The sequence below is a fragment of the Theropithecus gelada genome, chromosome 6 (assembly GCF_003255815.1).
Source record: "Theropithecus gelada isolate Dixy chromosome 6, Tgel_1.0, whole genome shotgun sequence".
In the NCBI taxonomy this organism is placed as follows: domain Eukaryota; kingdom Metazoa; phylum Chordata; class Mammalia; order Primates; family Cercopithecidae; genus Theropithecus; species Theropithecus gelada.
This window is the reverse complement of record NC_037673.1, coordinates 35,300,358-35,322,580: the sequence shown is the minus strand read 5'-3', so window position 1 is coordinate 35,322,580 and position 22,223 is coordinate 35,300,358. Positions and strand designations below refer to the sequence as shown.

At 37.8% G+C, this 22,223-nt stretch overlaps 1 protein-coding gene across 1 annotated transcript in view; it reads right to left on the bottom strand.

Annotated features, from left to right (window-relative positions):
• SPEF2 (sperm flagellar 2) overlaps positions 1–22,223 on the bottom strand; it is a 196,068-nt gene that overhangs the window by 54,229 nt on the left and 119,616 nt on the right. The window contains exons 22-24 of the mRNA XM_025387975.1: positions 16,769–16,896; positions 16,548–16,686; positions 5,204–5,341 (exon numbers count right to left, since the gene is read on the bottom strand). Of these exons, the coding sequence (XP_025243760.1) occupies positions 5,204–5,341; positions 16,548–16,686; positions 16,769–16,896 (405 nt within the window). The remainder of the gene's footprint in view (positions 1–5,203; positions 5,342–16,547; positions 16,687–16,768; positions 16,897–22,223) is intronic.

Below are 22,223 nucleotides of genomic sequence, written 5' to 3'. Positions count from 1 at the left end.
TTTTTTTTTTTTGTTTCCTTTTTGAGACAGAGTCTTGCTCTATCACACAGGCTGGAATGCAGTGGTATGATCCCAGCTCATTGCAACCTCCACCTTCTGGGTTCAAGCGATTTTCCTGCCTCAGCCTCCTGAGTAGCTGGGTTTACAGGGCCCTGCCCCCACGCCCTCCTAATTTTTGTATATTTAGTCAAGACAGGGTTTTGCAATGTTGGCCAGGCTGGTTTCGAACTCCTGACCTCAGGTGATCTGTCCACCTCAGCCTCCCAAAGTGCTGGGATTACAGGCATGAGCCACTGCGCCCGGCAACATAGAGTCTAAAGAATAGTTTTCTTTCCACAATTTCCTTTGTTGTTCAATATGCGGAGAAGAGAGATAATTCAGTTCCTCCAGTGCTCACAGCTAAACCCTTCTGCTTGCTTTGCCAGTAAGTACCTTGTGAAAAATGGAGCAACCCAGAGGAGCTGGTGGCAAGGTGAGCATCGGTCATTCCCTTGTTGTGACTCCCTGTCAGCAAAGGTCATTTCCTTTTGTGGTATGCATACGCTGAAGTGTGTGCATAGTGAGATTCTGCACAGTGCCAACAACACAAATGTAGAATGTGGTATTTTTCAACCTGGTCTCCCATTGGGTTTAGAACAATATGGTGTATATCTGTGCTTCTCTTTGTTAGTGCAAACATGACCTCCAGACTTTAGTCACCTGGGCTACTTAAATCAGTACCCGAGGGCCTAAAATATTGACGCTCTTTACATAGATGAATTCCATGATATCTTGCTAATTACAGAAAGCATCATTTTAAAAAGAAAAACAAAATTGACCTAATGTTCAAAGCCTTATCTAAACCAAACTCAAAGATATTTATGAAGAGATCCCTACATTTATCAAACAATTATGTCACTACTTATTTTGTAAAATATCAAGAAATATTCTCTTATTGCCATATTCACAGTACAGAATAAAAAAAGTCTGGTTTTTTACTGTGGTCTACAACAAAAGACAAGAACAGTTTCAGTAAGTCTGTGATTGATATAGAAAAGGTTAAGCCAAATTGCTCCTGGAAAAAGCTGTTTTCTGTACTATTCAACTTTTCTAACCAAATGACTGAAACAGGAAAAAATTAATTTGGTGAACGTGCATCTAAGTTAAAAAATAAAAGTACCATTTATGTATTGTTTCACATTACAGAACATTTTCAATAGTCTCCTTGGATTTTAAACATAAATATATATTTAAGTAGTTTTTTAAACTAGCATTTTGAAATGACAAGAAAAACTAAACCTTTTTCTCTTTCCTTGCAAAACAACAAAATTAAGTTTTAAAATATTAATGTATGAACAAATCCTACAGTTTGATAATAAGTGTTTGCACCTGTCATGCTTAGGTTTGGTAAAACAGAGGAGAAAAATGAGTCTTGTAAATTATGAGAACTTGCAGAATGCCACATTTATGGTGAATTGGATCCTATAGAAACCCAATTTGTACAAACTGAATATTGACAACTTTGGGGAATTAAAATAAGTGTGTTGAGGTTATAAAAATTATTAGTCATTAAATCATAGCATTGTATTATTTAGTAAATAAATTTGGAAATCAGGAAATTATTTCCTCCTTAACTTATAGAACTAAACTATTTAATAAAGATTAGGTTTAGTAGAGCTTCTTTTATACAATTGGTATTTGGGACAGTGCTGTTCTCTGTGCCTTAGGCTTACCTTACTGTAGTGATTATCTTATGCAAAATATTAATTTATTTTTAGAAGGCATAATTTAATTAACTAAATCTGAATAAGATGCCTTACTATATCCAAGATTTTCATAAAGGCAGAATTAATCAAAATTCCTGTTATACTTATGATAACTAGTAAACAATATTTTCTCTTAAGATTTTTAATTGTGACAGAATCTTAGATTTAAAAGGAATTTTAGAAATTATCTAGCATAGCATTTTCTAAAATACATTTTGTAGAAAACTTGTCCTATAGGCAGTTAATGAGTACCTTGTTGGGGAAGAAAAAAAAAACTTCTCAAGGTCAAATAGTGTAGAAAATAGAAATAGAAAAAGGATTTCCTTCCTGTAGGGCATTTCGATATCTAAACACGCTGATACACTTGTCAATCTCCCAGGGAGAGGAAGGCTAGAGTAGATAGCACTTCCCAAAGTCATTTGATCACAGAGTCCTTGTTTTGTGAAACATCTTGTAGGAGTAATGTCTATGGAACCTGCTTTGGGATACATTTGTCTAGCTGTCTGTTATCCAATACCGCAGATTCTTGAAGGCTTTCTCTAGTGTACTTTCCACTGTTCCTCCAAAACCATGTGCAAACTTCTGCTTTTGAGCATCCTGGACAAAAAGCTCATTGCCTCCAAAGTCTGTTACTTGATGGGCTGTTCATTAGGCTCTTTCTTTAAATATTGAATTGAAACCTTCTCTTTTGTAATTTCCACCCTTGGTTTTTATAGGATCTTATTGATCAGTGCAAAATAAGGCTCTCCTCAGTTCTATGTGGCAAACTTTCAACTATTTGAACAATAAAGCAGTGGTTAGGAATACAGTAGACAGGCCCTTATCCATGGGGGTGGGGGATAAGTTTCAAGACGCCCAATGGATGCGTGAAACCTCAGATAGTTCCAAACGTTATATACACTATGATTTTTCATCTGATAACTAAATTGGCTACTAAGTGACTAACAGATGGGCAGGTAGCATCTACAGGGTGGATACTATGGACAGGGGGATGATTCACATTCTGAGCAAGACAGAATGAAACAGTGTGAAACTTCATCACACTACTCAAAATGGAGCACAATTTAAAACTTATGAATTATTTATTTCTGGAAATTTCCATGTAATATTTTCAGACTGTGGGTAACAAACTATGGAAAATAAACCTGAGGAGAAGGGGGAGCTACTGTACTGGCTTTGAAGTCAGATGGGCAAATTGTTTCACCTGTGTTTGTCTCAATTTCTTCATTTGTGAAATGAAGATAATGGAACTTGCAGTAGGCTGGGTGTGGTGGCTCACTCCTGTAATCCCAGCACTGTGGGAGGCCGAGGCGGATGGATCACCTGAGGTCAGAAGTTCGAGACCAGCCTGGCCAACACGGTGAAACCGTGTCTCTACTAAAAATACAAAAATTAGCCGGGTGTGGTAGTGGGCACCTGTAATCCCAGCTACTTGGGAGGCTGAGGCAGGCGAATCGCTTGAACCCAGGAGGCAGAGGTTGCAGTGAAGTGAGATTGCACCATTGCACTCCAACCTGGGTGCAAGAGTGAAAACTTGTTGGGAAGTTTTAATGTATTCTACATGAAAATCTTTAGAATGGTGCCTGGCATATACATAGTAAGAATTTAGTAAATGTTAGCTTTTATTTACTGCTTTTTCCTCTTTATTCCTTGTTGGTCTTAGATATTAGTTCAGTTTCTCAAGATAAAAGTCCTATACCTAGGGATTATTGAAATATTGAGTCATATAACATTTCCAAAGGTGGTATGTATTGCTGTTAATCAAGAATGATTCATAAAAAGTATCTGCCTTCATTATTGGTTTTCAGCTATTTCTGCCATAAGCTTTTGATACAACTGTTTATAATACTTGTTTTTTGCTTGCCCAAACCAATGTCATGGGGATGCTATCCAGACTGGTCTAGGCTGCTTAGGCACCTCACTTTAATCTTTGCATACAACTCATGCCATGTGGATCTGTCCTCCTGGTTGTAGCCCAGCTTTGTCCTCTGCTTTGGATGACATCTTTCTAACTCCATCTTCTCTTTCCAATCCAGATTCCTAACATGGCTGCATGGGGTCTTCAATGTCCTGGTATCCTGATTTCTTGAAACCTCCTACCTTAGGGGCTGCTCCTGCCTCTCAGATTACTGCTGATATTTCAGACCTTCTGTGGTCTGGCCTATGCCTGAGCCATGAATTGTCCCTTTGAAGACTGGAAGTATCAGCATGTATTGGCCCTTTGATGAAAAGACATTTACTGAACACCTATTATGCACTAGCTGTAGGGATTGCCAGATAAGTACTCTCATTTCCTGTAGTATCTCTTTATCTAAGTAAATCAACTAAAGACCAGAAATGTACCCTTTTCCATTCTCTATCTTCACTCCTGTTATTTTAGGAAAAAAATACTCGTGTACACACAACTTGAACGAAGACAGCCTTCATATTCTCTTCAGCTTGACCTAACTTTAGACAGGCTGCTTCCTGACTCTAGGCCCCACCTCCCTTTTGTTAGAGCATTTGCTTTAAGAAAACTTGACGTTGTAAATCTTTTCACTGTTCTTTTGACATGTAAATCTTTTCAAAAGCCTCCTACCATTTGTACAACCCAGAAAAGAATGTCTTTCTCAAGGACCTAAAAACCATCTCTTTGTAATGTAGTTAATCATCAAGGAATACAGTGCCTCTGTCTCCCAGTTCCTGTGTGAGAGTAGGAGCCTAACTTCACTGGGTGCATTGCTTCAAGTCCTAAAACTACCTCCTGTGATGAAGATTGTAGAAAGTTGACTTTTCCTTCTGATAACGTCAATTGGCAAACACAGTTGGCCTATGACCCATACCTTCTAACCTACTCTGGCTCTTAAAAACTCTCTAGCCCTTTGTCTTGGCAGAGTTGGGTTTGTGCTTTCTCCCCGATTGCTGGCAATGGTGTCAGAATAAAATCAGTACCTGTCTTCTAATCTTGTCCTGTGCAATTTTTTTTTTAACTTAATAGGCTGCAAATATAAGTTAATCAGGTTGCATTGATTATGGTCTGTTTTTCTAGTCCAGTATTGGAAAACTTTTTATTTTCAGAAATCAAATGTCTGCCTGGCCTGATCTTGCCTATGTTTATTGTGGTCAGGCTGCTTTCCTGGGCTTTCTTTGTCCACTTAAGGGGTCTGCTTTGAGAGTCTGGTGAGGTAACTCAGTTGTAGACACTATTTCTACTGTGGCTTTCTACATATCTAGGCCACCTGGAGCAACGCTGGTGGGTAGTTGCTTGAGATGCTTCCAATTTGGGTGCATATTGGGCTGGACCAAAATGTATTATTTCAGCTAGCTTTCTCGGTGAGTTGGAGCTCATACCAGGCATAGTGCTATACCAAAATGAGCCCTGAACAGATCTCTCATATTCCCAAGAAAGTGTCATATGAGGGACTGAGGGATGAGGCTGTGAAGGGAAGTGCCTGGGTCATTGTGACCACTGCTCTTACCTGCATCAGGGAAAAGAAATGGTTCATTGTCATTCCAAGAGAGTCCTGTAACCAGTTCTCGTTAATGATGTCAAGCCGCTCCTGCTCTGCCTCTTCCTTCCGTGCGTCACAAATGTCCCACAGGCGGTCTCGCAGATCCTAGACAGAAAACAGGCATCGGCATTGTCACTATGCTTTAGACTGCTGCTCAAACCACCTAGGTGCAATAAAACTAAAATCCTTTGCCTCTCTTAAAAATGTCTCTAAAGAAATTTTACACCGATTGCACTCCTGCATTGTATGTGCTCATTCAACCAATATTCATTTTGAGTCTATTCTGTCAGTCCCTCACGTTTGAAGAGGACCTCACCACATCATATGTCTATGCCTACCACAAACCCACTATGTTTTACTTTATTCATGAATGGCTATGTTTTATGTGCTTTAATCCTTCCTAAAAAAAATGTGTTTGATTGAAAAAGTCCTTTCAGTGAATGTTTTTTGGGGGAAATGGCAATTGTTGGTGGAAAAAACCTGCAGCTGTATTAAACCAGGGGCATAAATTTGTTAATTAATACTACAGGTGTAACATATTGTTCACCAAAAATATATATATCACAGTTTCTTTATCCACTCATTGATTGACGGGTATTTGGGTTGGTTCCACGATTTTGCAATTGTGAATTGTGCTGCTATAAACAGCGTGCGCAAGTATCTTTTTCAAATAATGACTTCCTTTCCTCTAGGTAGATACCCAATAATAGGATTGCTGGATCAAATGATAGTTCTACTTTTAGTTCTTAAAGGAATCTCCACACTGTTTTCCATAGTGTCTGTACTAGTTTACATTACCACCAGCAGCGTAGAAGTGTTCCCTGATCACCGCATCCTCTCCAACATCTACTGGTTTTTGTTTTTTTCATTATGGCCATTCTTGCAGGAGTAAGGTGGTATCACATTGTGGTTTTGATTTGCATTTCCCTGATCATTAGTGATGGTGAGCATCTTTTCATATGTTTATTGCCCATTTGTATATCTTCTTTTGAGAATTGTCTATTTATATCCGTAGCCCACTTCTTGATGGGATTGTTTTTTTCTTACTGATTTGAGTTCATTGTAGATTCTGGATATTAGTCTTTTGTCAGATGTATAGATTGTGAAAATTTTCTCCCATTCTGTGGGTTGTCTGTTTACTCTGCTGACTGTCCATTTAACGTGCAAAAGCTGTTTGGCTTAATTAAGTCCCAGCAATTTATCTTTGCTTTTATTGCATTTGCTTTTGGGTTTTTGGTCATGAAATCCTTGCCTAAGCCAATGTCTAGAAGGGTTCTTCCAATGTTATCTTGTAGAATGTTTAGTTTCAGGTCTTAGGTTTAAGACCTGAATTCATCTTGAGTTGATTTTTGTATAAGGTGAAAGATGAGGATCCAGTTTCATTCCCCTATGTGTGGCTAGCCAATTATCCCAGCACCATTTGTTGAATAGGGTGTCCTTTCCCCAATTTATGTTATTGTTTGCTTTGTCAAAGATCAGTTGACTATAGGTATTTGGGTTTATTTCTGGGTTCTCTATTCTGTTCCATTGGTCTATGCACCTATTTTTATACCAGTATCATGCTGTTTTGGTTACTATGGTCTTATGGTATAGTTTGAAATCAGGTAGTGTGATGCTTCTAGATTTGTTCATTTTGCTTAGTCTTGCTTTGGCAATGTAGGCTCTTTGTGGTTCCATATGAATTTTAGAATTGTTTTTTCTAATTCTCTGAAGAATGTTTGTGGTATCTTGATGGCGATTGCATTTAATTTGTAGATTGCTTTGGGCAGTATGATCATTTTCACAATATTGATTCTACCCATCCATGAGCATGGGATGTATTTCCATTTGTTTGTGTCATTGTGTCATTTATGATTTTTTTCAGCAGTGTTTTGTAGTTTTCCTTGTAGAGATCTTTTGACTCCTTGGTTAGGCATTCCTAAGTATTTCTTTTTTTTTTTTTTTTTGCAGCTATTGTAAAAGGGGTTGAGTTCTTGATTTGATCCTCTGCTTGGCTGCTGTTGGTGTATAGAAGAACTACTGATTTGTGTACATTAATCTTGTATCCAGAAACTTTGCTGAATTATTTTATTAGTTCTAGGAGCTTTCTGGAGGAGTCTTTGGGGTTTTCAAGGTAAACGATCATATCATCGGCAAATGGACAGTTTGACTTCCTCTTTACTGACTTCAATGCCTTTTATTGTTTTCTCTAGTCTGATTGCTCTGGCTAGGACCTCCAGTATTATGTTGAAGAGGAGTGGTGAGAGTGGGAATACTTGTCTTGTTTCAGTTTTCAGAGGGAATGCTTTCAACTTTTCCCCATTCAGTATTATGTTGGCTGTGGGTTTGTCATAGATGGCTTTTATTACATTGTGGTATGCCCCTTGTATGCCAATTTTTGCTGAGAGTTTTAATCATAAAGGCATCCTGGATTTTGTCAAATGCTTTTTCTGCATCTGTTGAGATGATCACATGATTTTTGTCTTTAATTCTGTTTATGTGGTGTATCACATTTATTGACTTGTGTATGTTAAAGCATCCCTGGTATAAAAACCACTTGATCATGGTGGATTATCTTTTTGACATGTTGTTGGATTTGGTTAGCTAGTGTTTTGTTAAGGATTTTTAGCATCTATGTTTATCAAGGATATCAGTCTGTAATTTTCTTTTTTGGTTGTCCTTTGCTGGTTTTGGTATTACGGTAATGCTGGCTTCATAGAATGAATTAGAGAGGGTTCCTTCTTTCTCTATACTGTGAAGTGGTATCAAAAGGGTTGGTATCAATTCTTCTTTGAATGTCTGGTAGAATTTTACTATGAATCCATCTGGTCCTGGACTTTTTTATGTTGGTAATTTTTAAATTACCATTTCAATCTTGCTGTTTGTTATTGGTCAGTTCAGGGTATCTAATTCTTCTTGATTTAAGTTAGGAAGGTTGTATTTTTCCAGGAATATATCCATCTTTTCTAGGTTTTCAGGTTTATGTGTGTAAAGGTGTTCACAGTAGCCTTGAATGATCTTTTGTATTTCACTGAGGTCAGTTGTAATATCTCCTGTTTTGTTTCTTAGTGAGGTTATTTGGATGTTCTCTCTTCTTTTCTTGGTTGATCTTGAGAATGGCCTATCAATTTTATTTTCAAAGAACCAGCTTTTTGATTCATTTGTCTTTTGTATTTTTGTTGTTGTTGTTGTTCTAATTTCATTTAGTTCTGCTCTGATGTTGCTTTTTTCCTTTCTTCTGCTGGGTTTGAGTTTGGTTTGTTCTTGTTTTCTAGTTCCTTGAGGTGTGACCTTAGAATGTCAGTTTGTGCTCTTTTGATCTTTTTGATGTAGGCATTTAGGGCTATGAACTGTCCTCTTAGCACCACCTTTGCTGTATCCGAGGTTTTGGTAGGTTGTGTCATTGTCATTCAGTTTGAAGAATTTTTAAATTTCCATCTTGATTTCGTTTTTGATCCAATGCTCATTCAGGAGCAGGTTACTTAATTTCCATGTATTTGCATAGTTTTGAAGATTCCTTTTGGAGTTGATTTCCAGTTTTATTCCACTGTAGTCTAAGAGAGTGCTTGATATAATTTCAATTTTCTTAAATTTATTGAGGCTCATTTCACGGCCTATCATACAGTCTATCTTGGAGAAAGTTCTATGCTCTGTTGAATAGAATGTGTATTTTGCGGTTGTTGGGTGGAATGTTCGTATATATCTGTTAAGTCCATTTGTTCCAAGGAATAGTTTAAATCCATTCTTTCTTTGTTGATTTTCTATCTTGATTACCTGTCTAGTGCTGTCAGTGGAATATTATTGTCCCCCACTATTATTGCATTGCTGTGTGTCTCATTTCTTAGGTCTATTAGTGATTGTTTTATAAATTTGGGAGCTCCAATGTTAGGTACATATATGTTTAGGATTGTGATATTTTCCTGTTGCACAAGGCCTTTTACCATTATATAATGTCCCTCTTTGTCTTTTTTAACTGCTGTTGCTTTACAGTTTGTTTTGTCTGATATAAGAATAGTTATCCCTGCTCACTTTTTGTGTCCATTTGCATGAAATGCCTTTTTCCACCCCTTTACTTTAAGTTTATGTGAGTCCTTATGTGTTAGGTGAATCTACTGATGGCAGCAGATAGTTGGTTGGTGAGCTCTTATCCATTCTGCAGTTCTGTATCTTTTAAGTGGAGCCTTTAGGCCATTTACATTCAATGTTAGTATTGAAAGTGAGGTACCATTGCATTCGTCATGCTCTTTGTTGCCTGTGTACTTTTGGTTTTTTTGTTTGTTTGTTTTGACTTTTTAACTTGTATTTTTGTTTTATAGGTCCTGTGTGATTTATGCATTAAAGAGGTTCTGTTTTGATGTGTTTCCAGGATTTGTTTCAAGATTTAGAGCTCCTTTTAGCAGTTCTTGCAGTGGTGAGTTGGTAATGGCAAATTCTTTGAGCATTTGTCATTTGAAAAAGACTATGTCTTTCCTTCATATACGATGCTTAGTTTCGCTTGATACAAAATTGTTGGCTGATAATTGTTTTGTTTGAGGAGGCTGAAGATAGGGCCCCAATCTCTTCTAGCTTGTAGGGTTTCTGCTGAGAAATCTGCTGTTAATTTGATAGGTTTTCCTTTATAAGTTACCTGGTGCTTCTGTCTCACAGCTCTGAAGATTCCTTCCTTTGTCTTAACTTTGGATAACCTGATGAAAATGTGCCTAGGCGATGATTTTTTTGTGATAAATTTCCCAGGTGTTCTTTGTACTTCTTGTGTTTGAATGTCTAGGACTCTAGCAAGGCTGGGGGAGTTTTCCTCAATTATTCCTCTAAATATGTTTTCCAAGCTTTTATGATTCTCTTCTTCCTCAGGAACACCAATTATTGTTAGGTTTGGTCATTTAGCATAATCCCAGACTTCTTGGAGGCTTTGCTCATATTTTCTTTTTCTTTTTTCATTGTCTTTGTTGGACTGGGTTAATTTGAGGACCTTGTCTTTGAGTTCTGAATTTCTTTCTTCTACCTGTTCAATTCTATTGCTGAGACTTTCCAGAGCATTTCAGGTTTCTAAAAGTGTGTACAAAGTTTCCTGAATTTTTATTTGTTTTTTCTTTCAGCTACCTATTTCCTTGAATATCTCTCCCTTCACTCCTTGTATTGTTTTTTGGATTTCCTTGCATTTGGCTTTGCCTTTCTCTGGTGCCTCCCTGATTAGCTTAATAACTAACCTCCTGCATTCTTTTTCAGATAAATCAGGGATTTCTTGGTTTGGATCCATTGCTGGTGAACTAGTGTGATTTTTTTCGGGGTGTTAGCCTTGTTTTGTCATATTACCAGGGCTGATTTTTTGGTTTCTTCTCATTTGGGTAGGCTCTGCAGAGGAAAGGTCTAGGACTGAAGGCTCTTGTTCAGATTCTTTTGTCCCATAAGGTGTTCCCTTGATGTAATACTCTCCCGCTTTTCCTATGGATGTGGTTTTCCTTGAGCCAAAGTGCAGTGACTGTTGTCTCTCTTGTGGGTGTAGCCACCCAGTAAGTCTACCCTGCTCCAGGTTGGCACTGGGGGTTGTCTGACAGAGTCCTGTGATGTGAATTGTCTGTGGGTCTCCCAGCCATGGATACCAGTGCCTGTTCTGGTAGAGGTGGTGGGGGAGTGCAATGGACTCCATGAGGGTTCTTAACCTTGGTGGTTTAATGATCTATTTTTGTGCTGGTTGGTGTCCTGCCAGGAGGTGGTGCTTTCCAGAGAACATCAGCTATAGTAGTGTGGAGAGGGACCAGCAGTGGGCGGGGCCCTAGAACTCCCAAGATTATATGCCCTTTGTCTTCTGCTACCAGGGTGGCTAGGGAAGGACCATCAGGTGGGGGCAGGGCTAAGCATGTCTGAGCTCAGACTCTCCTTGGGTGGGTTTTGCTGTAGCTGCTGTCGGGGTTGGGGGCGAGATTCCCAGGTCACTGGAGTTATGTACCTAGGAGGATTATGGCTACCTCTGCTGAGTCATGTAGGTTGTCAGGGAAGTGGGGGAAAGCCGGCAGTCATGGCCTCATGCAGCTTCCATGCAAACTGAAGGGCCGGTCTCACTCCCACCGGGCCTCTGCCAACAGCCCTGAGTCTGTTTCCAGGCAGTGGGTGAGATGGGCTTGAGAACTTGTTCAAGGATACCCACCTCCCAGCTGTGAAACAAAAGGGCTTGGGTCTTCCCCCACCTGTGGAGTCTGCACACCAGCTGTGCACCCTCCCCCGAGCTCTGGCCAGGAGGCTTCTTGCCCAGTTCAAATTGTTACAAGGTTCAGCTACAGATGTCCTTCTCCCTGTGGAGTTTTACCCCCTGCTCCTTTGGCCACCCTCCCGATGGAACCCTGTGGTGCCAGGCGGGAATGGGCTGCTTGGGCACCCAGCGAGCTCCCAGTGCCTTTCTGCTACTTCCTCTACCCCTGTATTTCACTCAGCTCTCGAAATTGACTCAGCTCCAGGTAAGGTCAGAAACTTCTTCTGCAAACAGACTTTCAGTTTCTCCAGTGAGGGTGTGTTCGGGAGAGGAGGGTCTCCCTTCCCACTTACTAGCAGTTGGGGCACTCATAGTATTTGGCGTGTCTCCCAGGTCCCGCAGGAGCAGTCTGCCTCCTTTAGAGGGTCTGTGAGTCCTCTCGGGATTGCTGGTTTGTTCTTGCAGTTCATCTGGAGCTAAAATTCACAGTGCAAGCCTCCACACACTGCTCTGTCCAGAGTTGTAATCTAGTCCTGCCTTGTATCTGCCATGATGATCCAGTTTTTTTTGTTTGTTTTTGGTTTTTTTTAGGCAGAGTCTCACTCTGTCGCCCAGGCTGGAATGTGCCCTGAGCGTGATCTTGGTTCACTGAAGCCTCCACCTCCCAGGTTCATGCAATTCTCCTCTTTATATATTTTTTAAAGAAAAGAGAGGACACAGCAGAGGAAAAAGCACAAAAGCAGGGCGACCTTGATTCTAGTTCTTTTTCTCCCACGGACTCGGTGTGAAACCTTTGCAACTAACATCATGTCTGTGGCTCAGTTTTGTAATGGACAAAATGAGAACAATGCAACAGCAGAACCTCTCTATTAATTTAATAGGATTGGAATGGAATAATTGAAGAACAAGGAATATTATCAGGGGTAAAAAGGGATTAAAGCAATGAGTTTTTGTTATGAACTTGCCCAGAGGCATTGCTGGTTTTCACATTTTATTTAGCAAGAATTAGGGAATTACTAAATATATAAATCAGAGATGTATTTAAGAGAGAGATTCATAACTATTAATTGAGAAGATCATGCAGACTAAATCATTAAAAACTTCTATTCTTACAAAAGTTGTAAAGACTTTCCACTGGGTAAAAACTCACATTCAACTTATGTGGTGCTTACTAGAGATACATAAAACGAAATGACACCAAAAAGTCAGTGTGGAAACTTATATGACCACATACAAATTAAAAATAAAGCAAGGTTTATGGTATTTATATAAGATAGCAGTCAAATTTAAGACAAAAACATTTTGGACACAAAGATTTTATACCATAATGAGGAACAGGGCGACTTGGGCACAGAATCCCAACACTACTGCTTACTATGTTGGCTTCTTTACCATATTTGTTCATCTATAAAATGCGAGTATTACTAGTACCTGCCTCAGAGGGTGGTTGTGGGGATGAAAAAGACAGTGCCAGAACATAGTGCATGCTCAGCAATTAGTTATTACTGTTGCTGCCTTAAAATTGATGAAAATAAAAAACCATAGCAAGGAAAATGGATAGAAATGTAATAGTCACAGAAGTTTTTCGCTTACTTTCACCAGTTTTTACAAGATCATGTAGCTATAAAAATGTCAAAAAAAAAAAAAAAAAAAAAGAATAGAGTGCTTATTTCAATCAGAATTACCTGTACCCTTTTAAAAATAAATGTGATACAAGGATTTATACTAAATCTAATTAGTTTGGTCATAAGGAATGAAACAAAGGCAAGTTTATTTATTTGTTTTAACTTGACTTCAGAAGTTTCTCTACTGTATACTGTTGCTGAAGATCCACTGCTAAAAATGTTATAATGTCTTTGATAAGGTTGATTTGGCCAAAATTTACCGAACCTTCCAAGTAGAAATTATGTATGTTGTTCTCCAGTATCCATGGATAATTTCTAATATCCAAATTTCTACTCAAAGTTTATTTTTCTCCCCTTGACCATTCTTTCTAGAGGTTTATCTGCCTTTATCGCCTGGATTGAATTTTAAGTTTAATATGTTTTATTTGCCAAATTTTAAATTTAAATTTAATTCCAAGTTTTTAAGAATTATCCTCATTAATTCCTTTCTCCTTTCCTCAGCTTTATTTTCTAGCTTCTTTTTGAAGTTATATTTATTTCTATTCTTCCATGCCTAATAATAAGTGAAGAAAAATAAAAGTGACTGTGTCCACCATATCTAACCATGTAGCTAAATATCCACATATTATATATATATATATATACACATTTATATATATATAAAATGTAAGTCTATGTTAATATATTTTAGAGTCTTCTCACATCATTGGATTAACTTTCTGAAAAAAAATTAAATGAGATTCCTATCGAAGTAACATAATATTTTAAATATTTAAAAGTAAAATAAAGAACTATAAAAGTATTAAAAATTGTGTTACATTTCTATATAATCTTGGGGTGAAGTATTTTTTAATTGATCACAAAAATGCTATAAAGGAAATTTCCTTATTTATCTATATAAACTTAGAAAACCTTCTGCATATTAAAACTCACTTCAAACATCAAACTGGGAATATATATGTATTATATGATCAACAGATGGCTTGTTTCCTTAATACATAAAAGGATCTTAGAAGTCAGTAAGAAACAGAGCATGCTCTATCATAAAAAGGGGCAGAAATCACAAACAGATTTCAGCAGGAGGAAAATAAATGGCCATTAAACTCAGGAGAAAATGGTCAACTTCAATTGTAAATTGAAGAAAAAATGTAAATTACAGGAATATATTCATATTTTTACCCATTAAATTGGCAAAGATTAACAAAAAAGAATCTAATATTTGATATAAATCTAAAAATTTAGATTTAAAATATTTTTATAATTTAAAATGTACAAATCAGATATTTGCATAATCTGTTAGTTGGCATAAAATTTACAAGTTATTACTGTGCAAATTTTCAAATTGTAAATTTTTAATATATTTTAAAAACCTTAAAAATAAGCATAATCTTAAACAATTTTCACTTAAAAATGTTTGCCCATGGAAATAATTAAAGATGTGGTCAATAGTTAGCTGGATGAAATTTTACTGTAAAATTCCCTGTAATAAAACGTTGGTACTCAAGAAATTGTTAATAAGATGGTGACTAAACATAGAAATAAATGACTGTAAAATAAATGATATAGTCCACTAGTCATATCTTTTAGTCATAAAAATGATGTAGATGAATGTTTATTGAAAAAGAAAACATGTTCTATTGATTTAAAAATAATGTTACAAAACAATACATATTTTGCTATCAAATTTTTGAAAAAACTATCTGGAAAGACATGCAGATGTGCACCAAGGTAGCAACCACCATTGACTATTAGGGATTTGTCATTTTAAATTTTGCTTCTTATTATCTAATTTACCTACAATAAAAATATGTTGCATTTGGAATTAGGAAAAAGGAAATCCCAAATAAGATATTTTAAATTTCCAAATCTTCTCATTCTCTGCCAACAATCACCTGAATAATATGGGGAAGAAGTATGCAGGAAGGCTGGCTTTATGAATAGGTAGGAAAAAAGAAAACAGAAAAAAAAAATTGTAGAGTTTATATAGATATTAATTACTCTTTGAGGAGTGTCAATGAATAGGCAAAATACTTTGATTTTACCAGGATATTTGAATACCTGTTGGGATAAACCCTTCAGCACCCACCCTATCACCCAAGCCACAATGATGCCTTGCTTCCATTGCAGAAGCTTCCCATCTGGTCTTCCAACATGTCTTCCTGCTGTTTTCACTCTACTGTAGACTCTTTTAAAACCAGAGAGCAATGCTTCCCGTTCTCACTCAGATCAATAGCAATATTCTTGTAATAACCTCCAAGGCCTTAGGTAATCTGGTTACCTAACAATCTCTCTGACCCTATCATCAGTCAACTGTTGCCTAGTTCACTCTGCTCCAGACATACCAGGCTCCTTGCTGTTCTTCAAACACATCAAGTGTCCTCCCCCTTCAGTGTCATTGCTCTTGCTTTCGTCTGTGCCTCATACACCCTTTCTCCAAATATTTACATGGCTTACCCAATCACTTCTGTCTTCAGTCTGTTCAAATGCCACCTTCTCAGTGAGATTTTCCACAGCCACTGTTTACAAAATGGCACATCCAACTTTCTTTTCCCCTTGCCCTGCTTTCTTGTTCTCTACATAGCTCTTATGACTAAGGACACATTCACTATATGCTTATATGTTTATTGTTTATTCTGTGTCTCCTGGACACAAGGATATAAACACCGTGTGGTCACAGATTTATTTTGTCCACTGCTGAATCCCTAGCCTCTTTAATAGTGCTAGGACCATAATAGGTGCTCAATAAGTATTTATTGAGCAAATGAATGGGGTATGGGTTTGAGATTGGCAATGTTTTAATTACATAAATCAATATTTAGGTCATAATCAGTTTTGACTATTAGTAATCTATACTTAAGGTGGTAGCAAAGTACCCCTCTGATGGGATAAGGGGGACTGTCAATTTAAAAGGAAAGATGAAGGGTAAGAGAATGAAATTAGGTTTTTTGTACATCAGAGGCCCCTTTCTAAAGCATCAGGGTAATATAATTCATTCATGAGTTTATGAAAATCTGCTTGTCATTGTGCTTGTTGGAGCATTACCAGGAATTGTGCTTGCTAAAGATACAAAGACGTGTAGTATTTAGTACCAGCCCTTAAGAGATCTATTCAACAGAGGCAATTCTAGGTTTTCCATGTCATTCCCTCATTCCCTTTCTCCTTGCTATCAACCAAATGTGTAACTGTGCTCAAGGCAGGAATGTGATTAACACCAGGCGTAAACATAGTTACATAGACTCACAAAGGGACTAAGGGACTAGAAATCTACAAGACAGATGCCAAGAATGCGCTTGCACTGTGGACTTTGGCCCTTCTTTCCAGAAGTGTTGCTATGGTATTCTAATTCTAAACTCAAAGTACGGGAAAGCCGCTACTCTTGAAAGTTAGCTGGTTAATAGTTCAAACCATTTTCTTTCTCATCCTCTTACCTCACAAAAGTAAGGAGCAAATGAGTTGGGGTTTTGCAGGACAAGATATGAAAGTCAGCTAACCCTGTCCCAACAGGTCACTATATCCTTACATTCACTCGTTGGTGTAGTTCAGCCTTTGTTTCCTCATCATCCCACAGGTCATCAGGAAGGGAGTTGAAATCAGCCTGCCATTGAGCTACAAAATCTTGCTTGTGATCTGGACGCTTTAGAAACTCCTGGAAACTTGTTCTGTAGACATGAAAAGAATGAGATAAATTTTATATGTCATGCCTCTAAACTGTAAAATTCTAACTTTGGAAACTTTACTTACCTAATCTCATATAAGTAAGCAAGCACAGTATGCTGGTCTTCCCTCAGATGTCTGAGTACTGTTTTGATGGTGTTTATATAGGAATTTTCTATTAGTTCCCAGTAAGGTACTAAAAACGAAGGCATTTCCTGTTAAATTGTAAAGTATAGAAATTTTTACTTCAAAATGAAAGTTCTTCTGAATAATAAAGTCAAAGAAATAGTCCCAAGCAAAAAGGTCAAGATGCAACTGCAACTACCTAAAGCATTCCCTGTGAGCCTTTTTGCTCCTCTTCTCTCCCACGTCCCTACTACAGCAAATTCATATCCCAAATAATCCTCCATGTCTCAGCCCAGATATTATTTATTCCAGAAATTGGGGGGCCGGGCACGGTGGCTCATGCCTGCAATCCCAGCACTTTGGGAGGCCAAGGTGGGCAGATCACGTAAGGTCAGGAGTTCTAGACCAGCCTAGCCAACATCATGAAAGCCTGTCTTTACTAAAAATACAAAAAAATAGCCAGGTGTGGTGCCATGTGCCAGTAATCTCAGCTACTTGGGAGGCAGAGGCAGGAGAATTGTTTGAACCTGAGAGGCAGAGCTTGCGGTGAGCTAAGATTGTGCCATTACACTCCAGCCTGGGCAAGAAGAGTGAAATTCTATCTTAAAATAAATTATTTATTCCAGAAATCCTTCCCAGATACAACAAGTCTGCAAGATCACACACTGAGGTTCTGAAGTTCTCCCTTAGCATCCTGTACTTTTCCCATCATAACACTGATGCTGTTAATTGTAACATCATCATTTACTTGTCTGTACTCACCTCTAGAATGGCAGTTCCATAAAGCCAGAAACTGATTGTCTTGTTTACCATTATAAGAAGACTCTTCAAAAAGTTTATGAAAAATGCACATTATGAAAAAACTATGCATGAATTTTGAAATTCAATATTTGAACACATCTGAATAGGATGTAGTTTCAGACACTGAGAAAGATGAGATATCAGCTTGAAAAAAGCCCCTATCTGAGCAACATGAATTCTGCAAAAATTGAAACAAGAACAAACATCAAATTGCTGGTGAAGCTTGGGAGGAAGAATGGTGAAATCATCGATGCTTTACAAAAAGTTTATGGGCACAATGTTCCAAAGAAATTAGCAGTTTACTAACTGATCTTAAGAAGGTGAGATAATGTTGAAGATGAAGACTGTAGCAGTAGACCAATTCATATCAATTTTCAAAGAAAAAATTAACTTTTTGTGCCCTCACTGAAGAGGACCAATGATTAACAGCAGAACAATAGCCAACCCCACAGACATCTCAATTGGTTCAGCTTACAGAACTCTGACTAAAAATAAAAGTGGAGCAAACTGTCCACTAGATGGATGTCAAAACCATTGTGCCCAGAATAGTGGCAGACAAGAGCAAAGCTTTCAATAGAAATTGTTAACAAGTGAGATCAAGATTCTAAAGCATTTCTTCAAAGAATTTGTAATGGGAGATGACGTGTGGCTTTATCAGTATGATTCTGAAGACAAAGCACAATCAAAGCAATGGCTACCAAGAGATAGAAGTGGTCCAGCCAAAGTAAAAGCAGACTGTATCAAGAGGAGAGGTCATGTCAAGAGTTTTTTTTTTTTTTTTTTTTTTTTTGATGCTCCAGGCATTTTGTTTGTTAAATTTCTGAGGGGCCAAAGAAAAATAACATCTGCTTATTATGAGAGTATTTGAGAAAGTTTGCTAAAGCTTTAGCAGAAAAACAACTGAGAAGCTTCACCAGAGAGTTGTTCTCCACCACCACAATTCTCCTGCTCATTCCCCTCATCAAACAAGAGCAATTTTGTAAAACACTTGATGGGAAATCATTAGGCATCCATGATATTGTTTGGCTCTGTGTCTCCACCCAAATCTCATCTCAAATTGTAATCCCCATAATCTCCATGTGTCAAGGGGAGGACCTGGTAGGAGGTGATTGGATCATGTGGTGGGTTTTCCCCATGCTGTTCTCATGATAGTGAGTTAGTTCTCATGCGACACGATGATTTTATAAGTGTTTGACAATTCCTCCTTCACACACACACATACACACTTTCACTTGCCTCCATGTAGTATGTGCCTGCTTTCCTCTCTGCCATGATCGTAAGTTTCCCAAGGCCTCCCCAGCCATGTGGAACTGTGTGAGTCAATTAAACCTCTTTCTTTTATAAATGACCCAGTCTTGGGTATTTCTTTATAGCATTGTGAAAACAAACTAATACAATCCACCTTATATTTCTGATGTGGCTCCATCTACCTTCTTTTTGTTTCCTAATCTTGAAATATCTGTAAAGGGTACCCATTTTTTTTAAACAAATAACGTAAAAAAGACTGCATTGACATGGTTCAACTCTCAGGACCCTCATTTCCTTAAGGATGGACCACATTGTTGGCATTATCTCCTACAAAAGTGTCTTAAACTTGAAGCTTATGTTGAGAAATAAGGCTTATTTTTAAGTTTTTATCTTTTAATTCAATTTTTCCACAAGCTTTATGAAGTCCTCTCATGCCATCTTTTCTTTAATTACCATAGTGTTTGGGACATAGTTGGCCCTCAAGGAATAGTTACTGAATGAATAAATTGAATCATCACAGGTGACATATTTTGTCTCAGTTAGGAAACTGCCTAGCATGAAGAACACCTAGTGTTCATGTCAGGGTGATGATGAGTTATTTCTCTGATTACATTTAGAAGGTTCTTTCATTCCTGTGTGCTTCATGAAAATCAGAAATTTTCTTTTATATTTTCTTTAATAATGCAAATAAACAATCAAAACCAAGAAATAATCTAAATTAATAAAGCTGAGGATCCACATTATATTTATTATATTTTTATTGGCTGTGCATTTATTTACTCAGGGAATTACACATGGAGACGTTAAAGGTCATCTGGGCTAATTTCCTCTCCAATCAAGAAATGCCAAACGCTAGAGATATATTATCTAATCTCCCTGTGGACCTCATGTATGCATCAAGCACAGAATTTCAAGGCAGCCTCCTTCAATGTTCACAACTCATGTTACTGGAAAACTTTTTCTTCTGTTGAGCAGAAATTTGTCTTTCTGTAATTTCCACTGAGTCCTAGCTATCCTCTTTGGAGAAGGACAGACTACATTCTCACTATTTTTCTTATGGCAGAGACTGGCTTCAAGGAAGGCAATGACATAGGGAAAGAGGGAGGAAGGGACAGAATCCGGGAACGGATTGTACTATGTGTACTATGTTTTTTCCTATGCATACATTCCTATGATATAATTTAATTTATAATCAGGCACAGTAAAATATTAACAACTAACAATAAAATAGAACAATTATGACAATATACTGTAAAAAAAAGTTACGTGATTGAGGGCTCTTCCTCTCTTTCTCTTACTCCCTGATCCACATATCCAGCCTTGCTCTCAAGGCTAGAGCAGGAATGGGTCTGCTCAACAGGAGTTATTCTTGCTGTGCAGGCTCCAAATGATCATCTTTATATTTTATTAGTGCTCAAAAGTAATGTGTTTAATAATTTGCTCTTAAATTACAACAATAATTAATGTATACATTATTGGTCTGTATGTTACTAAGTCCCACTGCCTTTTCTTAAGTACTTAGGCATTTGCCTGCGTCTAGTTTTCTGGAATCCCCTGTACCCTCTGTGACTTCTGTGAGTCGTGGATAATGTAATATCTGTAGGTTCTTCCAGCCCCTGAGATGTAATTTTTCTGGGGTCTGGGAACTTGAATTTTCATGATGTAATGAGGTGCTCAGAGCTGTACTTTCCAATTAAATAGTTTTCCCTTTGTTAGAGAACACAAAATCATAGTAGGAATTCAGTAACCACAGCAGTATTCTCTGAAGTTTCAGAGACCCTCACTTTATATAGGTGTTGTCCAAGTTCCTGAGAGGAGCGTAGTAATTTGCTCACACAAGCAACAGATTCATCTTCAGGTACCACTGGTCAGGTCTTCTGCCTTTTTCCAATTTGACTTCCTCTCTGTCACATTTCCTTCCATAATGAGTTATGAAGCTAAAAGAAAATGTTCTAACTATCAACACTAAAAAATCCAACAAACCTTGCTAGAGGGAAGCCTCAATTATCTTTCTGTTCTGTCTGTAGGAAAATGAGCTTACAAAATCATTGTCACATGTAAAGACCTGCAAAAATAAAGAAAAACAGAGGGGTACTGGGCACCTAAAAAGTGTTTGTGGTGCTTGTCTGTTTCTTCCAGTTATAAAAATATTTCTTAACTGAATACAAATCAGTTCTAAATAAATATTCACTTCATGACTGATTCTGTATCTGCAATTTTGTGCTTCTTTTCTTAAAGAGGGTCCACCAAGTCTTTGGGACTCACAAAACCTTATTACTACCGTTAATTAATTTGACTTCATTTCTTTTCTCATTTAAGATGATTTCAGGTTACCCAAGCTGGATTTCCATTTTCAGTCTTCTATTATCTTCTTAGACAATGTAACTACAAAATCTTTTTATTTTTGGCATTTTGGCAGAGACATCTACACATACCCTTGACTGTATTCTTTCAACATTTGAGTGCCTGTGATGGGCTAGACACTCACTAAATTCCTATCCTTTTATAATTTTCTCAATTTTTTTGAGTACCTCCCCACTATCGCCCCTTTCCCCTGTAAAATGCCCTGGGATCACATTAGTTTCTTTGATACATAATTGGGATTTTAAGGGCAAATTTTCTTCTTATTTGAGCCCATCCACTTCTCTTACAGCCTTATTCCCCTTTAGAGGCTGATTATGATTTCACTATAGGTTTGAAATATGCTTTCCTGATAACTAGGGCACATATTTCTTATGTTCTGCCAGATTCTTCCTTTACTATTACACCTCCTTTATTACTACTTTCTCCTAAATTATTGATCATTTCCATTTATCTAACTGTCCATATTTGTTGGTCAGTACTAAATTCGAAGCATAGACCCCTCTATATTTTGAATGTTGAAATTGTCAGCAAGGCCAGTAGAGAATTGATCAAAAGCTCTGCTTTAATCTCAGTTACACGTCTGGCAGTAGAGTCCTATGTCTGTCAGCCTCCTGAAGGAGGACAGGTTTCCAAACCCAGTACACATGGCCCTGTGGCCCCTGGGCTCTGTTTCAGGGAGGACTGTTGCTACAGGTTGGTTGAATGTGAGTGAGGGCACTAAGTGGGCCACATGGCCAGAGGCATGGCTGCCTCTTTCATGGAGTCCTAGCCTTGGGAGTCTGTTCTTGTGACTCCACAGGATGGAAGCAAAGACCTCTCACTCTATCTGCCTTCTGTGTTCTCTCTGCACCTTCCTTTGTGGCTGGCAAAGGGTAGAGATCCCAGGTTTTCCTTACATTTGGCTGCTACCTGAATGCTGTATGGAAGCAGCCTCTCTTTTCAGTCTCTCTCCCTCCATTTGTCTGCTGAAGTAAGGTTGACCTGGGGCCCTCAGAAGGTCTGG